This window comes from Monodelphis domestica, chromosome 6 (assembly GCF_027887165.1).
Source record: "Monodelphis domestica isolate mMonDom1 chromosome 6, mMonDom1.pri, whole genome shotgun sequence".
Taxonomy (NCBI): Eukaryota; Metazoa; Chordata; class Mammalia; order Didelphimorphia; family Didelphidae; genus Monodelphis; species Monodelphis domestica.
The window spans coordinates 294,944,472-294,963,658 of record NC_077232.1 but is presented as its reverse complement, the minus strand read 5'-3'; the positions used below and the strand labels follow the sequence as shown (position 1 = coordinate 294,963,658).

Below are 19,187 nucleotides of genomic sequence, written 5' to 3'. Positions count from 1 at the left end.
AAATAATGAACTACTTTAACAGCGATCAAAGGCAATACTAATTTACATACCACCAAAAACTCCTTTTTATCCACCATCTCATTGCCATCAGTATCAAACATATTGAAAGCTATTTTAAAACCTGCATGAGGCTCTGCCAAAAGAGTAGAAAAGGGATCCATGAGATCAGCACAATGTATTGTCAGCTATAAAATGCATGTCAGTTATGAGCAATCACTCATTTCCATATTCACGGACTTTCATCCAGCAATTAATTCTTGCAGCCACCATACCGTATACATTTTTGAGCACAGATTTCTCTAAGGGCTGGGGTTCCCAGCTCCCTAGTCACAGAAGGCCTAGAATGAATTACAAGGAGTTAATGAAGTGTTCAATTGAGACTTGGAGATCCTGAAAGCCTGTGGAGAGACTCCTAGGAGGGAAGAGAAAGGTATTTCTCTCTCTTCTCCCTCCTCCACCTGTGTCAGTCTTGAAGGGGAGCTACCGGACCAGAAGGAAATACTGTGTCTAGAAGAGAACTGAGAGGAATAGTCCAAGCAGGACTGAGTACAGAGAGAGTCATCTGAGAGCTTGACGGAAGATGAACTCTAGTAATTGGAAGTGAGATCATGGAGAAGAGCAGACCCTGAGCAAAACACAGCAATCAACAGGAGCTGTATGAGGCCTTTATGAAGAGGGAATGGCCTTTCAGGCTCTGCAATAGTGGGAGCTGTGAGTGTTTTTGCTCCATATATATGCTAGATATATGCAGATTGCCATTTAGGTTTATGTTGGAAAATGTACCCAAGTTTCAGAGCAAATGTTTTCTATTCTTGCTCTGCTGTCTGAATAGCACCTTTGCTAAGAACAAATTGTAGACTACTGACTTGATTGTTAATGAGAAGCACTCTGGTAGGGGCTTATGACTACACCAAATAGTCGGAGTAGCCATGCACAAAGTACCTTAGAAACTGAAATGGCAGCCACCTTTTGGGTCTGCAACCTACAAGTACGAGAGTGAGTTGGAAGAGTAATTTGGGAGGGATGTTACCTTTCTATTTAGCATACCGGCAAATATTTTTCCAAGGGAAAAGTGACTGAGAACTATAAAAAATAAGAAAGTGAAATCAGAAGTGTCAGAGATCGTCTTTCCTAGGCACATGCATGTGCATACCCACATACATGCACACGCACACACACTCACACACTATTGACAGTGATATCTCTATTAATAAACAGGATGCAATATAGTGACATAGTTCTTTGTTGGGTTATTTCCTAGAATATCAGGTAATGATGACTACTGTTTAATTAAATACTAAAATGATGTTAAATTTGTGGAATACCATACATATTTGTATATATGTCATAGATGCTTTAAATTAATAGTTGGGCATATTATATCTATGGCAGTCCCCAAATTGAATCAATTGTGGATCCCAGAGACTTCAATTTAGCAACAGAAAACTGAGTTGTGCAGAGAAGCAGCCCCAGGGAGCTCACTGAATAACATGTGTTTCAGCCATTAGGCCCAGGGGTAGCTTTATGAGGTATCTAATGAGAGCAAAAGGACTTCTGGGCCTGCAGACATGAAGACTGAATAGCCTTAGCTGTACTCTAAATCTGTGGCCATGGCTTCCAGGCTAGAGATATTATTGGCCAGTGCACTCCAGGTTTATGGAGAGGAGAGGGGTGTTTTGTAGCTGCTGTTCTTAACTATTCAATAATAGTCAATGCTTTTGCTTAGAAGGTAATTGTGCCTCTTGGCCATCTTGGCTACTTGTTCATGGGAAGTGTACTGATAGGGGCTCCCAATCTCTAGTTTTGGGAGGAGCTACTCCTAGAACCTGGGAGAGTTGTCAGCGTCTGGGGATCTAGCCAATGAGTATGAGTTGAGAGAGTGGTGTTACATGTGCTCTTCAAAGTATTAGAAGGAATTAGACCCAGAAGGCATGGTGCAGTGAAATAAGTTTGGGATTCAGAGGCCTGGAATTTCAAATGTGTTTTTGCTACCTGTCTGACCTTGGGCAGCCCCTTAACTTCTCCAGACCCCACTTTCCTCAGCTGTAAAATGAAGGGGTTATATCTATTGCCCTCTGAGAAAGCTTCCTATTCTAAATCGATGACCAGATGATCCTAAGTTGCAGAGGGGCATCTTTTGGCGTGCTATAAGTAGAAACTTTCCTGTTGTTTGGAGGACTGATGGAGCTGCTCCCAAATGGGTCAGGCACCTTTGGCAGGTAGCAAGGTCCCCATCTCTGGAGGCCTTCCAGCAAAGGCTGGATAACCACTTGTTAGAGTTGTTGGAGATAAGGCTCTTGATCAGGCAAGGGTTGGACTAGATGACCTTGGGGGTCCATCCTAACTGAGAGTCTGGGGAGGGACCAGAAAACTCTAAAAAAAGCCCTTTAAGCATAGGATGAAAACACTTCCCTTTCCTTCAGAGAAACTTTGGCCATTTCTACATGCTATTGCTATTGCTGCTATTACATTTATATAGTGCTTTGAGGTCACTCAGAGCTTTCCACAATCTCAGGAAAGCCTCCTAATCCCTCTATGGCAGAGGAATTAAGAAAAAAAATGAGCCTGAGGAGACAAGGGACTGGCAAATCCATGACAGATGACTGACTGATTGATCACAAGAAACAGAGGCAGGGCGAACTCAGATCTTCCTGTTAGCCTCCAAGTTCTTTGTTCTATTCATCAGAGCATACTGCCTCAGTTTACAACACAGGTAGTTGGTTCAGTAAGTTTAAATATTTTTAAGGTCCCTAACTGTGCCTCTGATATTGTGGAGAGAAAAAAGGTTGCAAGAACATTTACACTTTTCAACTGGAATATAACTGGAATATAGATAGATAGATAGATAGATAGATAGATAGCCTAATGTTGCATTTTAAAAATGCAAGTGATTGTCTCTGTCTGGAAACCTGAATTTGAATCTTTAGCCTAAATTTTATAACTCAAAAAGAGAAATGGTGAAGATGTTTCCCAGATGCCATTAACAGTCATCCTTTGCAAATAAACAAAAATCCTTGTTAAAAGAAATAAAATCACCCAGTCTTGCAAGTTCAGATACTAACATTCTCACTGTCAAGGAGAAAACAGTGATACAATTTCAGTGCAATCATGAGGTATCTGCAGTAAAAATAAGCATCTCTTTATTGTCTAAATTCCATAAATCTAGTTGCCTATTGTTGTTAAAATAGACTTAACAGATAAGAGTCAGTGCAAGGGAAAAAGAAGGCACTGGTGTTAACCTATTCACCCCCCAAAAAAAATCTTTAAAAAATTTGCCAGAAAAATATCCTATGAAAGAATGACAGCTTTCAAGACTGTTATGCTTCAAGTAGTTTGTAAAAAGCTATTGCAATATTGACCAAAATAGCTGTGGCAAGAATGGTGGAGACCAGATGTGGCAGGCAATTCTTCAGATTGTGATTCCATTCCATCAAGGAAGAGGGAAACCCCATGATTTGGTGCCTAGGCAGCCAGCTTGTTATGTATCTAAAGGTTTAGAAGTGCCAGGAGTTAGGGATCTAGACCAAAAAGGGCCCAGGGGAAAAAAGCCCTTAAAATTTCCCTGAGACTCTCTTTATGCCATGCATGACCAATCAAGAAGCTAATGGGAGCTGAATTATATCCTACATCTTTAAGAAGAAATCCTGAAATCGCCCTTCGAAGAACTCAGCCCAAATGCTTTTTTGGAAACATTTGACCTTTTCTTCTAAGATAATAAATCACTAAATCTTGCTTAACACCATACCCATTATGAGGACAAGCTCACTCAATTTCATTAGACAGCTATTCAGAAGAATATTCAAAAAGAGAAGCCTCTATCTCATTGTAGGCATAGCTGCTGGCTGCCTTCTAGACACCATACTAAATTTGGTAAAGTTGATTTGCAAATACAGATGTAAATAAAGTCAGCATCGTTGGTATTACTGGACAGAGAATAGAATGAAAGTAAAACCAGACAAAGATGGTAGCTGGAAGAGCACAATGTTAATACAGATTAAAGCCTCACATCTCTAGAGCAGCTGAAAATTCACCAAGCATGGAGGGTTATGGCTACACAATCAAGGAAAGTCCCCCAATGCCCTCCCTCTCCTGTTTCCAGGGCCAATCTTACCCCAATCAAAGGATGGTCCATTTCTACTCTTAGCGTTCTTTCTAATTTGGCCATCACCATTACATGACTGGCCTGGAAATGATCTGAGATTTAGGACTGGCAAGGACCTCGGCTAGTCAAACTCTTTCATTTTACAGAGGAAGAAACGAAGGCTAATAAGACTTTTCCCTGATCTTTCAGGTAGTTGGGCGGCAGGGATGGGATTTGAATCCAGATCTTTAAATGCCCAATCCAGCGATCTTTCTACTACACCATGCTGCCCTTTCATAGCTTATGCCATGTGTGGGTTTGATTTTGCCAGGCCCCTTTACCCCCACAATCTAGTTCTTTCTTACCTTTATAGAGATCTTGTTTTCATATATCTTGTTTTCATAGGTCCATTACTCCAGCTTTAGGTTTTCTATTCCCCTGATTTCTCTTTAATCCCTAAAGCGAATCCTCTACTCATGCCTCCTTCAATGACTCATTTTGATGTGACCCTGGGTTCTGGAAAGCGATGCTGTTATTTTGAAAGGCTTCATTTCAGGTTACTCAAAGGGTCCATTCAATCTCAACAACTTGCACATACCATCTTACTAAGTTATAGCACGTCTGTAATCTACAAGGGATTGTGCCTCAAAATAATAGCTCCTTCATGCATTAAAATAAAAAGAGACTTTGAGTCCCCTCTCCCTTGGGACTCTCTTCTATCATTCTCTTAATGGTACTCACTGTGTTTCCATGGCTACCACCATTATCCATCTAAGAATAATGGTGGGGAGCCCAGCTTTAAACCAACCAACTAGTTTTTCAAATCTCTTGTATTCCACTAAAGCATTATCATTCTCTTGCACCATCAATACTATTCTTATTGCACCAGATATCAAAATACACTGGCACCTCACAGCTGAATGGCATTCAGCCTTAGTCACCATTCATGAATCCCATCCCAAAGCCTTTAGTTACCATATGCACTAAACTAAGTGGTCTTCCATGCCTGATGATGCCTGAGATCCCTCTTCCTGCCTTCCCTCTGCCAATCATTCCAGTTTATCCTCTATAGCTTGTTTCCACAGAGTTATACGCTTGCCTCTATTGTTAGATTGTGGGGCAGGGACTGTCTTTTGCCTTTCTTTGCATCCCTAGCACTATATACCATGCTGAGTATATAGTAGGCACTTAATAAATGTTTATTGACTGAATTATAAGGTTAACCCCATGGACACAAGTACTAGAATATATTTATTCCTTTGACAAATGTGTTCTGAGCTCCTACAAAGTGCTTGTCATTATCGTGGATTCAAGGACACAAAAGGGTTCCCTGTCTAGAGAAAACACATATCTCAATGTCTGGGATGTTGTCTGTGAACTTGTGGGCTCATCCCATGGGATTTGGAGTGTTCTTCTAGTAAAGGACTTACAAATTCTTGACTCTGGGCTTTGTGATCTGAGTTCTATCACATGGCACAAGACAGTTGCCTAAGGCTATTTGGGACCTTAATTTACACTGTATTATCTACCTGAGCCTTGGGAGCCCAGATGTCATTAAAAGGAAATGTTTACACTAGCAAAATAATAGATTGTAATGAATATACTTACTTGTTAAAATACATAAAAGAAACAGGTATTCCGTATAAGAAATCACACCTAGGAAGAAAAACACCATCAGCTCTGATCCACAGAAAATGGGTACAATGTTACTCTATCTTTACATACCAATATAAAAACACCCAACAATAAAATATTATGTCTAGACAGAGGATGAACAGGCCAAGACAGAGAGGATGATCCTATAGCAGGTGTTAACTTTTGGGCTAGGTTAGAATATGTGATTTTGTGAAATTATCACCAGAGAGCCAAATGGATTCTAATCTCTCATTTTCATAAAATCTTAGGTAAAGCTGTGTTAGGTTTTTCTTGATGCTTATTAATACAAATGGAAAGGCATATTATGGGCATTGCTCATGTTATTAATTATTGTTAATTTATTAATGATCTTTCAAAGATCAATCAGATAAAGGAAGAGTTGTCCCATTTCCCTTAGCCTCTTGTTAAAATCACTTCTGTGAATGGCCATCATGAAATCAGCACGAATGATGGAGAAGCCAGTTTTCAGAGATACTACTTCATTGAGCCCAGCCACTTGGTAAGACAGGAATAGATTATTGACATACTAGATATTTTGCTTAGGGGTATGATTTCTGTTTAGCTTCAGAAAGAGGATCGGCCTTGGCCTGCACCTGTCCTTCTCTGTGGACTTCTTCAGGCATCTAAGCCATGGTTTGGTATTCCTTGGGAAGGAAACTGGGTTCTTAAGCATAGTCTTTTAAAAAGTTAGGGGAGGGAAAGTGACCAAGTGGAAATGTTTGCCACATATGAGCAAAGGGCACTGTACTCTCTGTGACCTAGTAAAAGAGAAACTTTCCAAACAATTTAGAAGCATCTGCCTATAGCTTGGACTCTTGCTCTGGGGGTGCTCCAAACAAGACTAGAACTATAATTGGATAAGCCAAGACCAAGAAAACCAAAACCTGAAGTGGGGTGTTCTTCCCCTTATCTAGAGCTGGAATGCTTGACAAAGGGGCATCAAGACTCATGAAACCACTCACCACTCATTGTTCTTTGAAGTGATCCCTTTTTGTGGAGAACTAAAGCAATGTTGAGGAACAGTGAGGCTTGGGAAGAAGCTCACTCAGAGGCCTTGAAAACCTTCTCCTTCTTTCATTTAAATGAAAAGATTGTGACCTTTTGGCAGATGGTTCTGTTTGGCTGCTTTGGGTGATCTAGGAGAAAGATTGTGGGATGGCCAATGGAAATCAAGAAGGCCCAGAACTTAGAATTCAATGAAGAAGAAAAGCAAAATAGACTGAAATGTAAGAAAGAAAGAATAAAATGAGTGTGTTGACCCAAGCTCCTGCCATGCGCTCATGATCCCTATTGCCTAAGGGCTAATTCAAGCAAAGGGGCTCATGAATCATTCAGTATCATGTCATCTAAAGAGCCCCTATTAATGATGAAAGAAAAACTGAAGCCCTTGTTGATTCCAAGAGGGCAGACACTGGGCAAACTCACCCAGGGAACATCCACAAGGAAATTGTAGAGGAGGCATAAGATCTATATCTATATCTATATCTTTATCTATATCTATATATCTGTCTGGGAAGGAAGTCAGAATTTTATTTTTAGAAAAAAGTTTGCCACAGGATGTTCAGGGCCAGATAGAAAGGAAAAACACCCTCTATTCAAGAATACCTTGGAAGATCAAATGCCTTCCAAGCTTTCAAGGCTTGAGAAAATATAGACAGTTTACTGCAAATACAGATAAAATGCTTTAATGTGCTGTGAGTTAGGAAGAGGAGTATTACAGCCTTGTGTAAAAGCTCGGGTAGGAGAAATCCCATCTAGCTTTGCTTTGAGGACTTAAATATTCAGCCTCCATCACAAGACTAAAGCTGGATCACAGATAGCCTGGAGAACACCCTTGAATAAGGATGATGTGGAAATGGGCTCTGCTTAACAAAACATTGCCTCTAAAAAGTCACTTGCCATAGGAAGATCAATCTGAGCTGGGGCAGAGATGACTTGCAGAGCCAGGAGAGCAGGGTACAAAATATCTGTGGGAAGGTCAAGAAGAAGAAGAGGTCAGACTGCAAGAAGCCAAGATGAGATCAGGGCCTAGATTCTGATTTAACTGCATTTCCTTTTTACAAGGGAAGGTGGTGACAGAGAGCTGAAAGACGAGATATGAACAGAAGCAGTCAATAAAATGGATTTAATGAAAATGGGAAATAAGCTGGAAACTGGTATGTTCTTCTAGAGGGGATAACAAAGAAAAAGGAGAGCCTTGAAAGAAAGGCCTCCTGTTATTGAATGACTTTGTTAGGTGGTGTTCCCATGTTCCTTAAGAAAATATTCATTCTGTATTGAGAAAAAAACATGGAAGGAAGAAAAGAGGGTTTATGCATCTTCACATAAGAAATATATTAATTTTTGATGATATTTTCTTTATGAAAATGGAGTTTGTGCTTCTGATCCCTCGAAGTATAAAGTTGTCCTGCTTTTGGAGTAGCATTCCCAAAGTGTGTCAATGTAAAACAGCCAAAGGATTAATTTACCTTTTTCCTTAAGATTTCGAAAAAGTTTTGATGACCCTTTCCATGCTGGTGGTGTTCCTTTAAGCATTTCATTTAATTCCTATAAAAATATTTTATTATTATGATTGAGGCAAAAATAGTTTAACTTAAAAAGAGGACAATTGTTTATTTAAATAATTACATAGAAGTGTTCTGGTTTAAAAAGATAGGATTTATACACATAATGTTTACATACATGCAGATATACGTACATATAAATCTGTGTTCAATTATATACAAATGGTCTAATTTAAAAAGATTGAATTTATATGCACAAATGCACATATAGATATATTCCTTTTCTTAGAAATTCTTCCCCTATTTTTTTTTTTGATTACTCTCTTTTGGCCTCTAACAAAGGACTATTCAATACTGATCATAAGCTACATTTCTGTTTACAACCACAATAAAATATTCATAAAAACCAGTGATGGAGAGAATGGAAGGAAGCAGTCTCTACCAATTAAGCTTAAACTTGAATTCTAGTTCTTTTCAAGAACAGTCTTCTGAGAGGACAACTGAGTGGCTCACTGGATAGAGAGCCAGGCCTAGAGATGAGAGATCCTGGGTTCAAATTTGACCTCAGGTGCTTCCTAGCTGGGTGACTAGCCCTTACCACTCTTCTGCCTTGGGACCAGTATACAGTATAAGGGTTTTAAAAAAAGTAAAATTGCTTTTCACCTTACTACTCTGGTCTATCAAATGCAATGGATCACCTTATTCTTTCACAAAGATATGTACATTTCCATATACATGTATATGTATATGTTTGTATTTTGGGTATGAGAGCTTTACCCAAGAAACTGGTAGTAAAGAATTTTTTCCCTTCTGATTTCAGATTTGTTTCTAATACTAGATTTGTTTGTGAAAACAATTTCAATTTTATACAGTCAATCTTGTCAGGTCTTCCCCTATCTGTGGATCCAAAAACAAATTTCTTCCTTGTTTCTCTAATTTTTTTATCCCCCCCTTCCAAAAAAAAAAAAAAGACCCCTTCTTTTCTGTCTTAGAATTGATATTATGGATCAGTTCAAAGTCGGAAGAGGGATAAGGGATACATGATTAGTTTTAAATGACTTCCTCCTTCCTCCTCCTTCTTCTCCCTCTCTCCTTCCTCCTCCCTCCTCCCTTCTCCTCCTCCTCCTCTTCCTCTCCTCTTCCTCCTCCTCCTCCGCTCTCCCCCAGCACCATCACCAAAACCTGACATCTGTAGGCTGAAGGGAGGTTCTAGAGCTCAGGAAATAGGGATTTGGGTTGGGGAGGAGAGCTAAGGGGTGGAAGTACCCATTGCATTTCAGGACGCTGTCTTTTTAGAGCATTTACACTTCTCTGACTAACAGAACTATCTTTGTTCACTCTGAAACACAACAGCCACCACATAGGCAGGTCTTCGAGTGAAATTCAAAATGCTTCTTACCTGTTTGGAAAGTGATCTCCACTGTTTGACACCTAAAATGAGCAAACAAAAAATTAGGACATGAATGCCAAGGATTATAATGCAATGCTTATACAAACTATGCACTAATAACATTTATGTTTACATAGCAGTGTGAGATTTGATAAGGGCTTTCTTTGGCTTTTCTAATCCATTCACAATTCAGTAATGTTTAAAAGTTCTCTATTTCATGGAATTTTCATTTCCCTCTCTGAAGAAATATACTCAGTTTTTACTGGATAGGTCCTTCTTGATTGTTATCCAAGCTCCTTTACCTTCTGGAATATCATATTCCAAGTCCTCCAATCCTTTAAGGTAGAAGCTGTTATCTTATGTTATCCTCACTATGGCTGCATAATATTTGAAATTTTTCTTTTTGGTTGCTTACAATATTATCTCCTTGTCCTGGGAGCTCTGGAATATGGCTATAATAGTTCTGGGAGTTTTCATTTTGGGATCTCTTTTAGGAGGTTATTGGTAGATTTTTTTTTCCAATATCTATTTAACTTCTAGTTCTACAGTACCAGGGAGTTTTCCTAGACAATTCCTTGAAAGATGATGTTTAGGCTTTTTATTTGATCATGGTTTTCAGGCAGTCCAATAATTCCTATATTATCTTGCCTTAATCCATTTCCTGGGTCAATTGTTCTTCTGGTGAGATATTTCACATTTTCTTCTGTTTTTTCATTCTTTTGATTTTGTTTATTGTTTCTTTCTTTCTTTCTTTTTTTAAAATTTAGCCCTTACCTTCCATCATAGAATCAATAGTAAGAACTTATTCCAAGGCAGAATTGCAAGTGAGGGCTAGGCAGTGGGGGTTAAGTGATTTGCCCAGGGTCACACAGCCAAGGAAGTGTTTGAGGACAAATTTGAACCCAGGACCTCCTGTCTCTCTAGGCCTGGCTCTCTATCTATTAAGCAACTTAGATGCTATCACTAAAATAACTTTCTATGGTCAGGTTCTTTTTTTGTTGTTTCCTTATTTTTCTAGTTTTTTCTTGACTTTTAACTTATATTAAAGTTAGGTTCTTCTCCCAGGGTTTAGGGGGCATCATCCAAAGCTTTAGGCTTTTTGTGCAGCTGTCTTTAGAGATCACTCTGGAGATCTATAAATTTTCAGTTCTTCCAAAGTGGTATGCTCTAAGGAGAGGTATGTTTACTACTCTCCTGATCTGTGCTCTGGTCTGTGAGCAACCACATTTATTGTTTTCTACATGGGAGCTGTGACCAGAGTCCTTTTCCCCCATGGCTGCATGCTCTGATGTGCTAGTGCTTCTCCTTGCCCTGGGACTATGCCCTAGCAGTGCAACCCATATATGGAAAATGCAACAGAATCCTGCACTTAGTACCAGCAAAGGATCTTTGTATTCTTCTTCTGACTAGTTGTCTGACTGCTCTCTTGACTGTGGGGTGAGAGTTTCCAAAGCTGCTGTTGTGTGCTTGCTAAGGTGTTCCTGCTGTAGTCTCACCAGGATATTGCCTCTACCAGACTCTGCTCTACTCTCACTCTATTGTGATAAACCTTTCTTGACAACCTTCTAGATATTCTGGGGAAGGAAAATTGTTTTATCCCATCTTTTAAGGTTCTGTCAGTCAAGAATTTGTTTTGAGGAATTATATTAAATTTGTGTGTTGAGAAATTTGGGAGAGCTCAGGAGCATCATTGACTTTCCTCTTCCCTGTTGGCTTCACTTGCCCTCCCCTCCCCCCCCCCAGTAACTGCTAACAGTGTCTTCTAGGAGTTTGGCTGTGAGGTGTGGGAGAGAGGGAAATCAAAGATGATAGGAGAGGTGGGCAAGTTGTGAGACTTTGTGGGCACCAGGGAAAGAACCCGTGGATCAGATGAAGCTGGAAATTCTCTTCAACTGTTTCCCAAACTTTCTCTTCTCCTATGTTGCTTTTCTTGCATATGTCTTACACATGCAGCATATTACCATTTTCAAAACAAACACTGGGAATACTTTATCTTATCTTATACAAGGTGTGGCAGATATTTGCCTTCCTCTCCAAGAGGAATGCTTGAATTTGATTCTCTGAGTTATCCCAGATTCTTTGGCAGAGATAGCAAAATGACAATTTGGGAGATGGAGAGGAGCCCAGTGACACTCAGTGTTACTAGTCTATACCTGAGGGAGAATCCCCTCAATAACCAGCCTCTACTCCAAGACCTTCTGGCAGTGGGAAACCACTTTCTGGGCAGCGCATCACACTCCAAGGAGTTCTGTTCTTTAGGATATTTCTGTCTCTCTTCGCCTAACTCGATCCCTTTCCAAATCTTACCTGTTGTTTCTAGGTCTGGTCTCTGGGATAAAACAGAATAAGCTATTCCCTCTATCATTTGACAGCTTGTCAAACACCTGAAAATAGGTTTACCTCCTCACTACATTTTCCTTATTCTAGGGTATACACTCCCCCATTTCCTTCAACTCACCTCACGCAGCATGAGCTCATAGGTGTCTAGCCACTTTGGCTGCTCTCCTCTGGGTACTCCCTGTTTGCAAATACTGCCAAAAACATGGCAATGGGAATGAAACAGAGTAGTCATCTATGGTGGGCAGAACAAAGCAGGACTGGCATCTCCCAAAGACCACAACTTTATGTCTTGATTAATGGAGTCAATGATAAGGCCAGTTTTTTGGTCACCACAGCAAACAATTCACCCCCGATGACCTTACTTCCCAGGGGTATTGTGAGGCTCAAATGATATGATAATTGTAAAGCAATCTGGACAGTGACTGGCATAAAATAGGCACTTAATATAGGTTTTTTCCTTTTCTTTCTCAGTGTGTGTGTGTGTGTGTGTGTGTGTGTGTGTGTGGTAGGGGGTAGATAGATAGCAGCCCCTAGGAACTCCTAGGACAGAACTCTTAGTCCTCTGTAGAAGGCCTGAGGCAGATCTTGGTCAGCATGCACAGAGCTGGGAGCAATCATGTGGGATGTGGTGGGAGGGGCAATTGGCAGAAAGGGAAGCCAAACCTTTGGTCCTTTGCTATTTTTTTTTTCCCATGAGGATTATGGTGTAGGGTTTTCTTTTCATTCTTTTTTCTTAATTGTTGATCTTCTATATCATTTGCTGTATTTCTGATTTTCTCAGGTGGTGGGGGAGGACATTGAATTTGACTAGAATATTTCCTCTTCTTCTTGCTACTATGTCTTTAAAAAAATCTTTTAAAGAATAATTTCCATTTGATGAAAATATGAGAAGGGAGCAAGTAAACTTTTGTAAAGAATTCTGTCCAATAGATTACAAATTTGCAGTCCAACAACTGACTAAAAAGTGTGGAAAATACCAAATTCCACTTGTGCTTAATGTTTATTGATTTAAAAAAATCCCTTGGGTCAGTAGAGCTAGCATAGCCTTTAGGGCTGCTCTCCTCAAGGAGTTTCTTGTACACATGAACAGATCTCACAACATTCCTCCATCTGTATGTTTCTCTTTCTGTTTGGGACATGAGGTGAGATCAGGCAGAGAAATCACTTCTCTGGTCAGGAAAGACATGGACAAAAGGAAGAGGGCTCCTCCTCTTTGGGGAGGCCTTCCTGGGGCTGCTGTTTATAGACTATCTTGTACTAATTATGATATAGTGGAAAGAATGTAGACCTTAATATTATAGGGCTTGATTTCAAATCCTGACCCTGCCACTTACCACTTGGGTGACCATGAACAAATCATTGAACCTTTCTGGGTCTTGGTTCCTTCAGTTATAAAATCAAGGGGTGACTTGATGGCCTTGGAGGCCCTCTTCAACAATAGTTCTATGAGCCTAGGAGCCTAAGGACCAGAAGACTGTAGAACCTTTGCAATGAAATTCATGATTCCTCAAGAGAGATTAGCCTAGCAATCCCCATGAGATAAACAATGAGTGGCCAATGCTTCAAGAGTGACGCTCCATGCCTTGGATGACCAGTCTATTGAGGATATATCTGAGAACATGCTCTTGGGATAAGCACTGCAGATGGACAGGGAGGAAGGCCCACATTTGAGGGTGTTCTCTGGATGGCAGCTGGAAACCTCTATGGTGCTTTCCCCATTACTCTTGGTTCTATTCTCTGGTTGCTAATCTTGGAACGTTGCTGACCGCAGTAAGTTGGAGTTGTGGGTGACAAAAAAGGCCACAGGGACTTACACAGTGGGCCTGATAAAGTGTTGGCTCATTTCTAATGTAAACCTCCACCCAAGAGTTGGGAAGATAGGAGCATAAGTTGAGTGCTTCCCTTGGAAGAACCCCTAGGTGGTCCCTTAGAATGTAACAAGTCCAAGGGGGTGCCAGCCTTCAGTGTGCTACCTAGCTCCTCTGTGCTGGCATGGAGAGGTTGCTCTGCTAGAGTGGGAAATTCAAAGCCAGGAGACTCCAGACTCACTGAAGGAAGGAGATAGGTAGTTGGTCTGTTTAGCAAATATGGAAGATCAACATAAGTGACATTTGTAGATCAGTTTAAGTCTGTTAAGGTGTTTTTTTAAAACAATGTCCTCGAAGCAAATAATGAAATGGGTATTATTCTTCTCATTTTACAAGGCAAGAAAGGCAGTGCAGGGGGATTAGGTGATACCACAGTGTTATACTATAATGGAACAATCCCACTGAACTTGGAAATCGGGAAAGACCTTGGTTGGAATCCTGTCTTGACAAGTAATTGTATCACTGTGGGCAAGCAAATCCCTCTCTTTGAGCCACAGATGCCTCAGCTAGAAGTGACAGAGCCAAGGCTTAAACCCTAGTTGATGGACCTTAGGCACTTTTGGACCTTTGGACACTAGAGCATGGGTTCCCTGGCCTGGTCATGTAAACTGAAAAGAACAAAAGCAAATCAAATAGATAAAATGTGTTTTAAAATCACACTTACGTTTGGGCTCATCAGTTGTAACAGCCAGAATGAAATCATGTGGTGTCATGAATAACTGTCCTTCACATTCTAAAGAAGCAAATAAACGAAACCGTCTTTCACGAGAAGTGGCAAAGAAGTCTAAGTCTTCTGAATCTGCTTTACTGGCAACCACCTATGAAAGGGAGAAAAATTTTGACTGTTTTGAGAGCTTTTTCCCTTAAAAAAAAACCACTACCTTAAATTGAGTTACGCAGGGAATGGAGTGAGGGAACAAACAAAATGGGAGAAGTGTGTGCAGAGGCAAAGGCTGCCAGGCATACAAGATAGAGGAGGTCCACAGGAATGAAGTGACGGAGGCATTCATGGTTACAGTCAGTTCTTGGTGGAAGCAAGGTTGAAAGAAGAAGTTTTCATCTTGACACTCAAAGAAGAGCCTCTAGTTCTTGCATGAGAGGTTTTATTATGAGTTAGTTTTTTTTTTGACAGAATTGGCAGATAATCTTTTTTGCAGTAAGATCAAAGCCAAAAGCATGCTTTCTTTGCTACAACTTATGTGCACTTGTGTCAGAATTTTTCCACCATCGTTTGCTGTTATTTCCTTCAATTAACTACAGGAATCTTTTTAAATGGTTTGCATAAAGAGAAAAATTATTCTATGTAAAGATTCTCTAATCTCTGTACCAACTACAGAGAAATTGATTTATTATTTCTCTAAAACATATTTGATTGAGACAATTGGGAAACACTGGCAAAAGGCAGTTAAAGGGAGAATGAGAAGACCTGAGTCAAAACTCAACTCTCTTATATTCTCTTAAGAAAGTCACCAGACCTTTGTTTGCTCATTTTTAAAATAAGGCTAATAATGCCTACATCAAGAAGAAACTGGGGACAGCTGGGTAGCTCAGTGGATTGAGAGCCAGAGGTCATAGGTTCAAATATGGTCTCAGACACTTCCCAGCTGTGTGACCCTGGGCAAGTCACTTTAACCCTCATTGTCTAGCCCTTACCACTCTTCTGCCTTAGAACTAATACAGAGTATTGATTCTAAGATGGAAGGTGAGGAAGGGAAGGAGGAGGGGGAAATTGTAGGGGCATTTAAATAGAGTCAAGCCTAGAGGACCTGGGTTCAAATGTGACCTCAGACACATCTCAGCTGTGTGACCCTGGGCAAGTACTTAACCCCAATTGCCTAACCCTTCTGGCTCTTCTGCTTTGGAATTGATACTTTGTATCAATTCTAAGAAATAAGGTGAGGGTTTTAGAAAAGAAAAAAAAAGGTGTTGTGAGATTCAGAAGACATAAAATTCGTGAAGGATCTCTGAAAACTAGACCTCTACATAACATAAGCTACCTTGTTATTATCGCTAGGAAAAAAAGCATCCTTTTTTCTTTTTTAATTTTAGATATATTAATTTTATTTAATTAGATGATTTAGAATAATTTTCCATGTGTACAAGACTCATGTTTCTTCCCTCCCCTACCCCCACCCCCTCCCATATATGGTGCACAACTCCACTGGGTTTAACATGTGCCATCCATCAAGACCCATTTCCTTATTAGTATTTGCACTAGGGTGATCAAAAAGCATCCTTTTAGAAAAGTAATCCTGTAATAACTTGGATTCCTTTTCAATTAAAGGGAATTTGCAGAAGGATTCACTTCTTTTTCACAAAGACCATTTTTCTGTGAAGTGTACACTGGGGGAGGTCCACACATGTGTCCTTTTGACAATGACACATACTTCTAGAATCCATGATTCCTTCAGTCCCAGTCCTTTTTCTGCCTGCCCCTTCCTTGTCTTGGTGGCCTAGTCTCTGGGAAAAGCCTTTTCAAGGAGCCCTGATCCTGGAGTCAGCCTCTCACAGGCTCAACTCAAGCCCTTCCCGTTTTACAGAAGTCTGCCCTGCCCTGGCAAAGACCTCCAGAACCGAGGGTGATCTCAATGCCACAGCAAGGGATCACTGGAGTTCATTATGCCACTTTTCTTATGTACCAGGCATAGCAAGTCCCAGAGCAGTAGCCAAAGGACTTGAAAGTATCGGTAAGCAGTGATCAAAACTGCCAGAAGGTTTTCACTAAAAAAGGCTCATTTCAAATATTCACCAACTGTTTCATTATATGTACCACTCATTCCTTGCCTCCTGGCTTACTGGTCAGTGAGTGAGTGTTGCTAGAGGCACTAAAGACCCTGGTTCTGTATGGCAAGCAGACTATTGCCCAGAGGCCACCCAAAGTGACACTTGGGATGAGGACCAGGAAAGAGAAAGGAGATGAATACATCTTCCTTCTCACGATGTTTGGAGCAGTTAGGGCTGCAGGACCAGAGAAACACTTCCTCTTCTTGGTATCCCCTTTGGGACCCTTAGAAGTGAGCTGGGGGGTCGGTAGTGGGAAGGGATGCTAGGAAGCAAAAACTAAAGGGATGCTGACTGGAAATGGTAAGGGCTGACCCCTCTGCCAGGGCTGCCTGGTAGGCCCTGGGCTTTTCCTCTCTGCCCACTGAAGGAATTTACCTGCAAACCCTGCCTTCCCAGCTGAACTGTGGGATGCTCTCTTCTGAGCCCCTTTCCTTCCCAGTCTGGCAGGAGAAGAAGAGATGGACAGAGAGCTAAAAAGAGAGACAGGAACACAAGCAGACAGAATCTGTCCTCCAGGCTCCCAGATAGAAGTCAACTGTTCACACTCATATGGTGAAAGAGGGGAGGGAGACTTTCTTTTGTAATTAAGGGAACAGGATCAGAGACATTTATTCCCCCTGGAGAGAGGTAAAGTGGGAGACCAAGGGGAGACAGGTAGAGATCTTGTAATTTCTTTAAAGGCCCAGAGGCCCTTTCTTGATCAGAGGGTGCTGAGATGAGCCATGGAGAAGGTCTCTGAAACTTCCTGGGAGAAAGCATAGACACAAAAGCCATCTTCTAGTCTAGTTGGAGAAAGGGGCTAGTTATAAAATGAGGGCCAGGAAGTCTGGCATTTAAAGGGCTGACCTTCTGTAATTCTAGCCTGAGCACACATTTAGTACTGCAGCTGCTAAGTAAGGGCCTCGAGCCTGTGTGGCTCTGTCCCTGCTAATTCGAAGGCTGGCTTTGGGGCTTGCTGCTGCCCAGACCTGGGGTCAAGAGTAATTCCAGCACTAAACAGAAACCCCAACTGACCTCATGAATCCCTCTGAGGTGACCCACCTTACTAGGATGATGCCTAGAACTACACTGCACATTACCCCATCAGAGCTTATAGGCCAGAGTGCCTGGCACATAGGGAATGCTTAATTAATAAAGCGCCTGTTGAATGGCTGGTGTTATAACTGATGGAAGCTCTCTGTATTTCACTTGGCACATTTACAGGTACTTCCATGTAACATGTGAAGGCAAATGTGCCAGCCCCTGGACATCTGCAGGACGTGAGTAATGTCAAGGACTCTGCTTACTTTGATATTCATTTCCACTGAGTCTGCACCTACTTGTTTGTCAGTAAGCCTGTCAATCAGGCAGTAAATGAGCACTTATTAAGCACCTACTATGTTCCAGGCACTATTTTTAAAGGCAGCATATTCTACTGATGAAGTAGAAGACACATGGGCCTCGCCTAAAGGAGCTTAGAAGCCAGTTCAGGAGATCCACTGTGCATACAGGAAACAAAAAGACAAATCAGGGCGATCCATTCGGCCGATATTCAGAGGAACCGCAAAGTGACTTGAAGGCTTCTGTCACAGGAATGTAGGGGAAGCAGCAGGGGAAGGAGATGGCATGAATCAGCTGAAATTGCTGGGTGGTGTGGGTGCCACTAGGGCACACTTAAAAGATTTGTGATGAAGAACAGAAAGAGAACAAAGAAAGCCAGATGGATCCCCTTTGGGAAACTGCACAATCCTTGTCATGACACCCAATTCCTTGCTGAAACAAAGACCCATCTTTCTATCCTTCTACTAGTATTGATCTGGTGATGGTGTCTGGCTACGGTCATGGAACATTAGGGTATCCAAAGAAGAGAAGTTGATAGTGACCCCAAGAATACTGGGGGAGAGGCATGAAGTAGATGTGAGCAGGCAGCACCCTTCTACAAAGGAGATCTCATCTTACAGGATGGTTAGATACGTGAGGCCTTGAAGTCAGAGTATGATAAAATGTCTACAGAGCTTTACAGAAACAGATTTAACATCAATGCCTGAGTCAGGATGGCACAAGAGGAAGAGATTGCTGCTGTTCTTGTTCATTCTTTTTTATTCATTCCTTTATTCCTTCAGTCAATAAATACTTATGGAGTAGTTAACACAGCATCATGGTAGGGAGACACTGTAAAGCAGGGATGGTGAAGCTTTTGGAGGTGGAGTGCCAGGTCCCACCCTCACCCCACCCCCTGGACTGTGTGCTGTGCCTGCCCCTCCCCTCCCCAGAGACCATGTGCCATGCCCCTTCCCCTACCACATGCTGGGTGCACCCTGCCCCCCAATCCCCCCCTTACCCCACACAGGGGAGGGAGGAAGTGCTGGACGGAGGGGTGGGTGAAGGAAGGAATGTCCTCCATGAATGTAGAGAGGGGGAAGGGAGTGGCCTAAGAATTTGCTCCTCTCCAGCTCTGCTGCCCACCTTACCCCCTCTGTGTGCTCCCATTGGGCTGCTGGGCAGAAGGGCAGGGGATGTGAAAAAAAAATGTCATCAGGCATGGTTGAGAAGGGGAGAGGTGCAGCTTTGCCCAAGTCCCTCTG

The 19,187-nt window shown here is 41.4% G+C and overlaps 1 protein-coding gene across 1 annotated transcript in view; it reads right to left on the bottom strand.

Annotated features, from left to right (window-relative positions):
• The window catches only part of MICU3 (mitochondrial calcium uptake family member 3), an 86,299-nt gene that overhangs the window by 35,633 nt on the left and 31,479 nt on the right, over window positions 1-19,187 (bottom strand). Inside the window, exons 2-6 of the mRNA XM_056803397.1 lie at window positions 14,504-14,657; window positions 9,641-9,672; window positions 8,206-8,284; window positions 5,690-5,737; window positions 51-133 (exon numbers count right to left, since the gene is read on the bottom strand). Coding sequence (XP_056659375.1) covers window positions 51-133; window positions 5,690-5,737; window positions 8,206-8,284; window positions 9,641-9,672; window positions 14,504-14,657 — 396 coding nt within the window. The remainder of the gene's footprint in view (window positions 1-50; window positions 134-5,689; window positions 5,738-8,205; window positions 8,285-9,640; window positions 9,673-14,503; window positions 14,658-19,187) is intronic.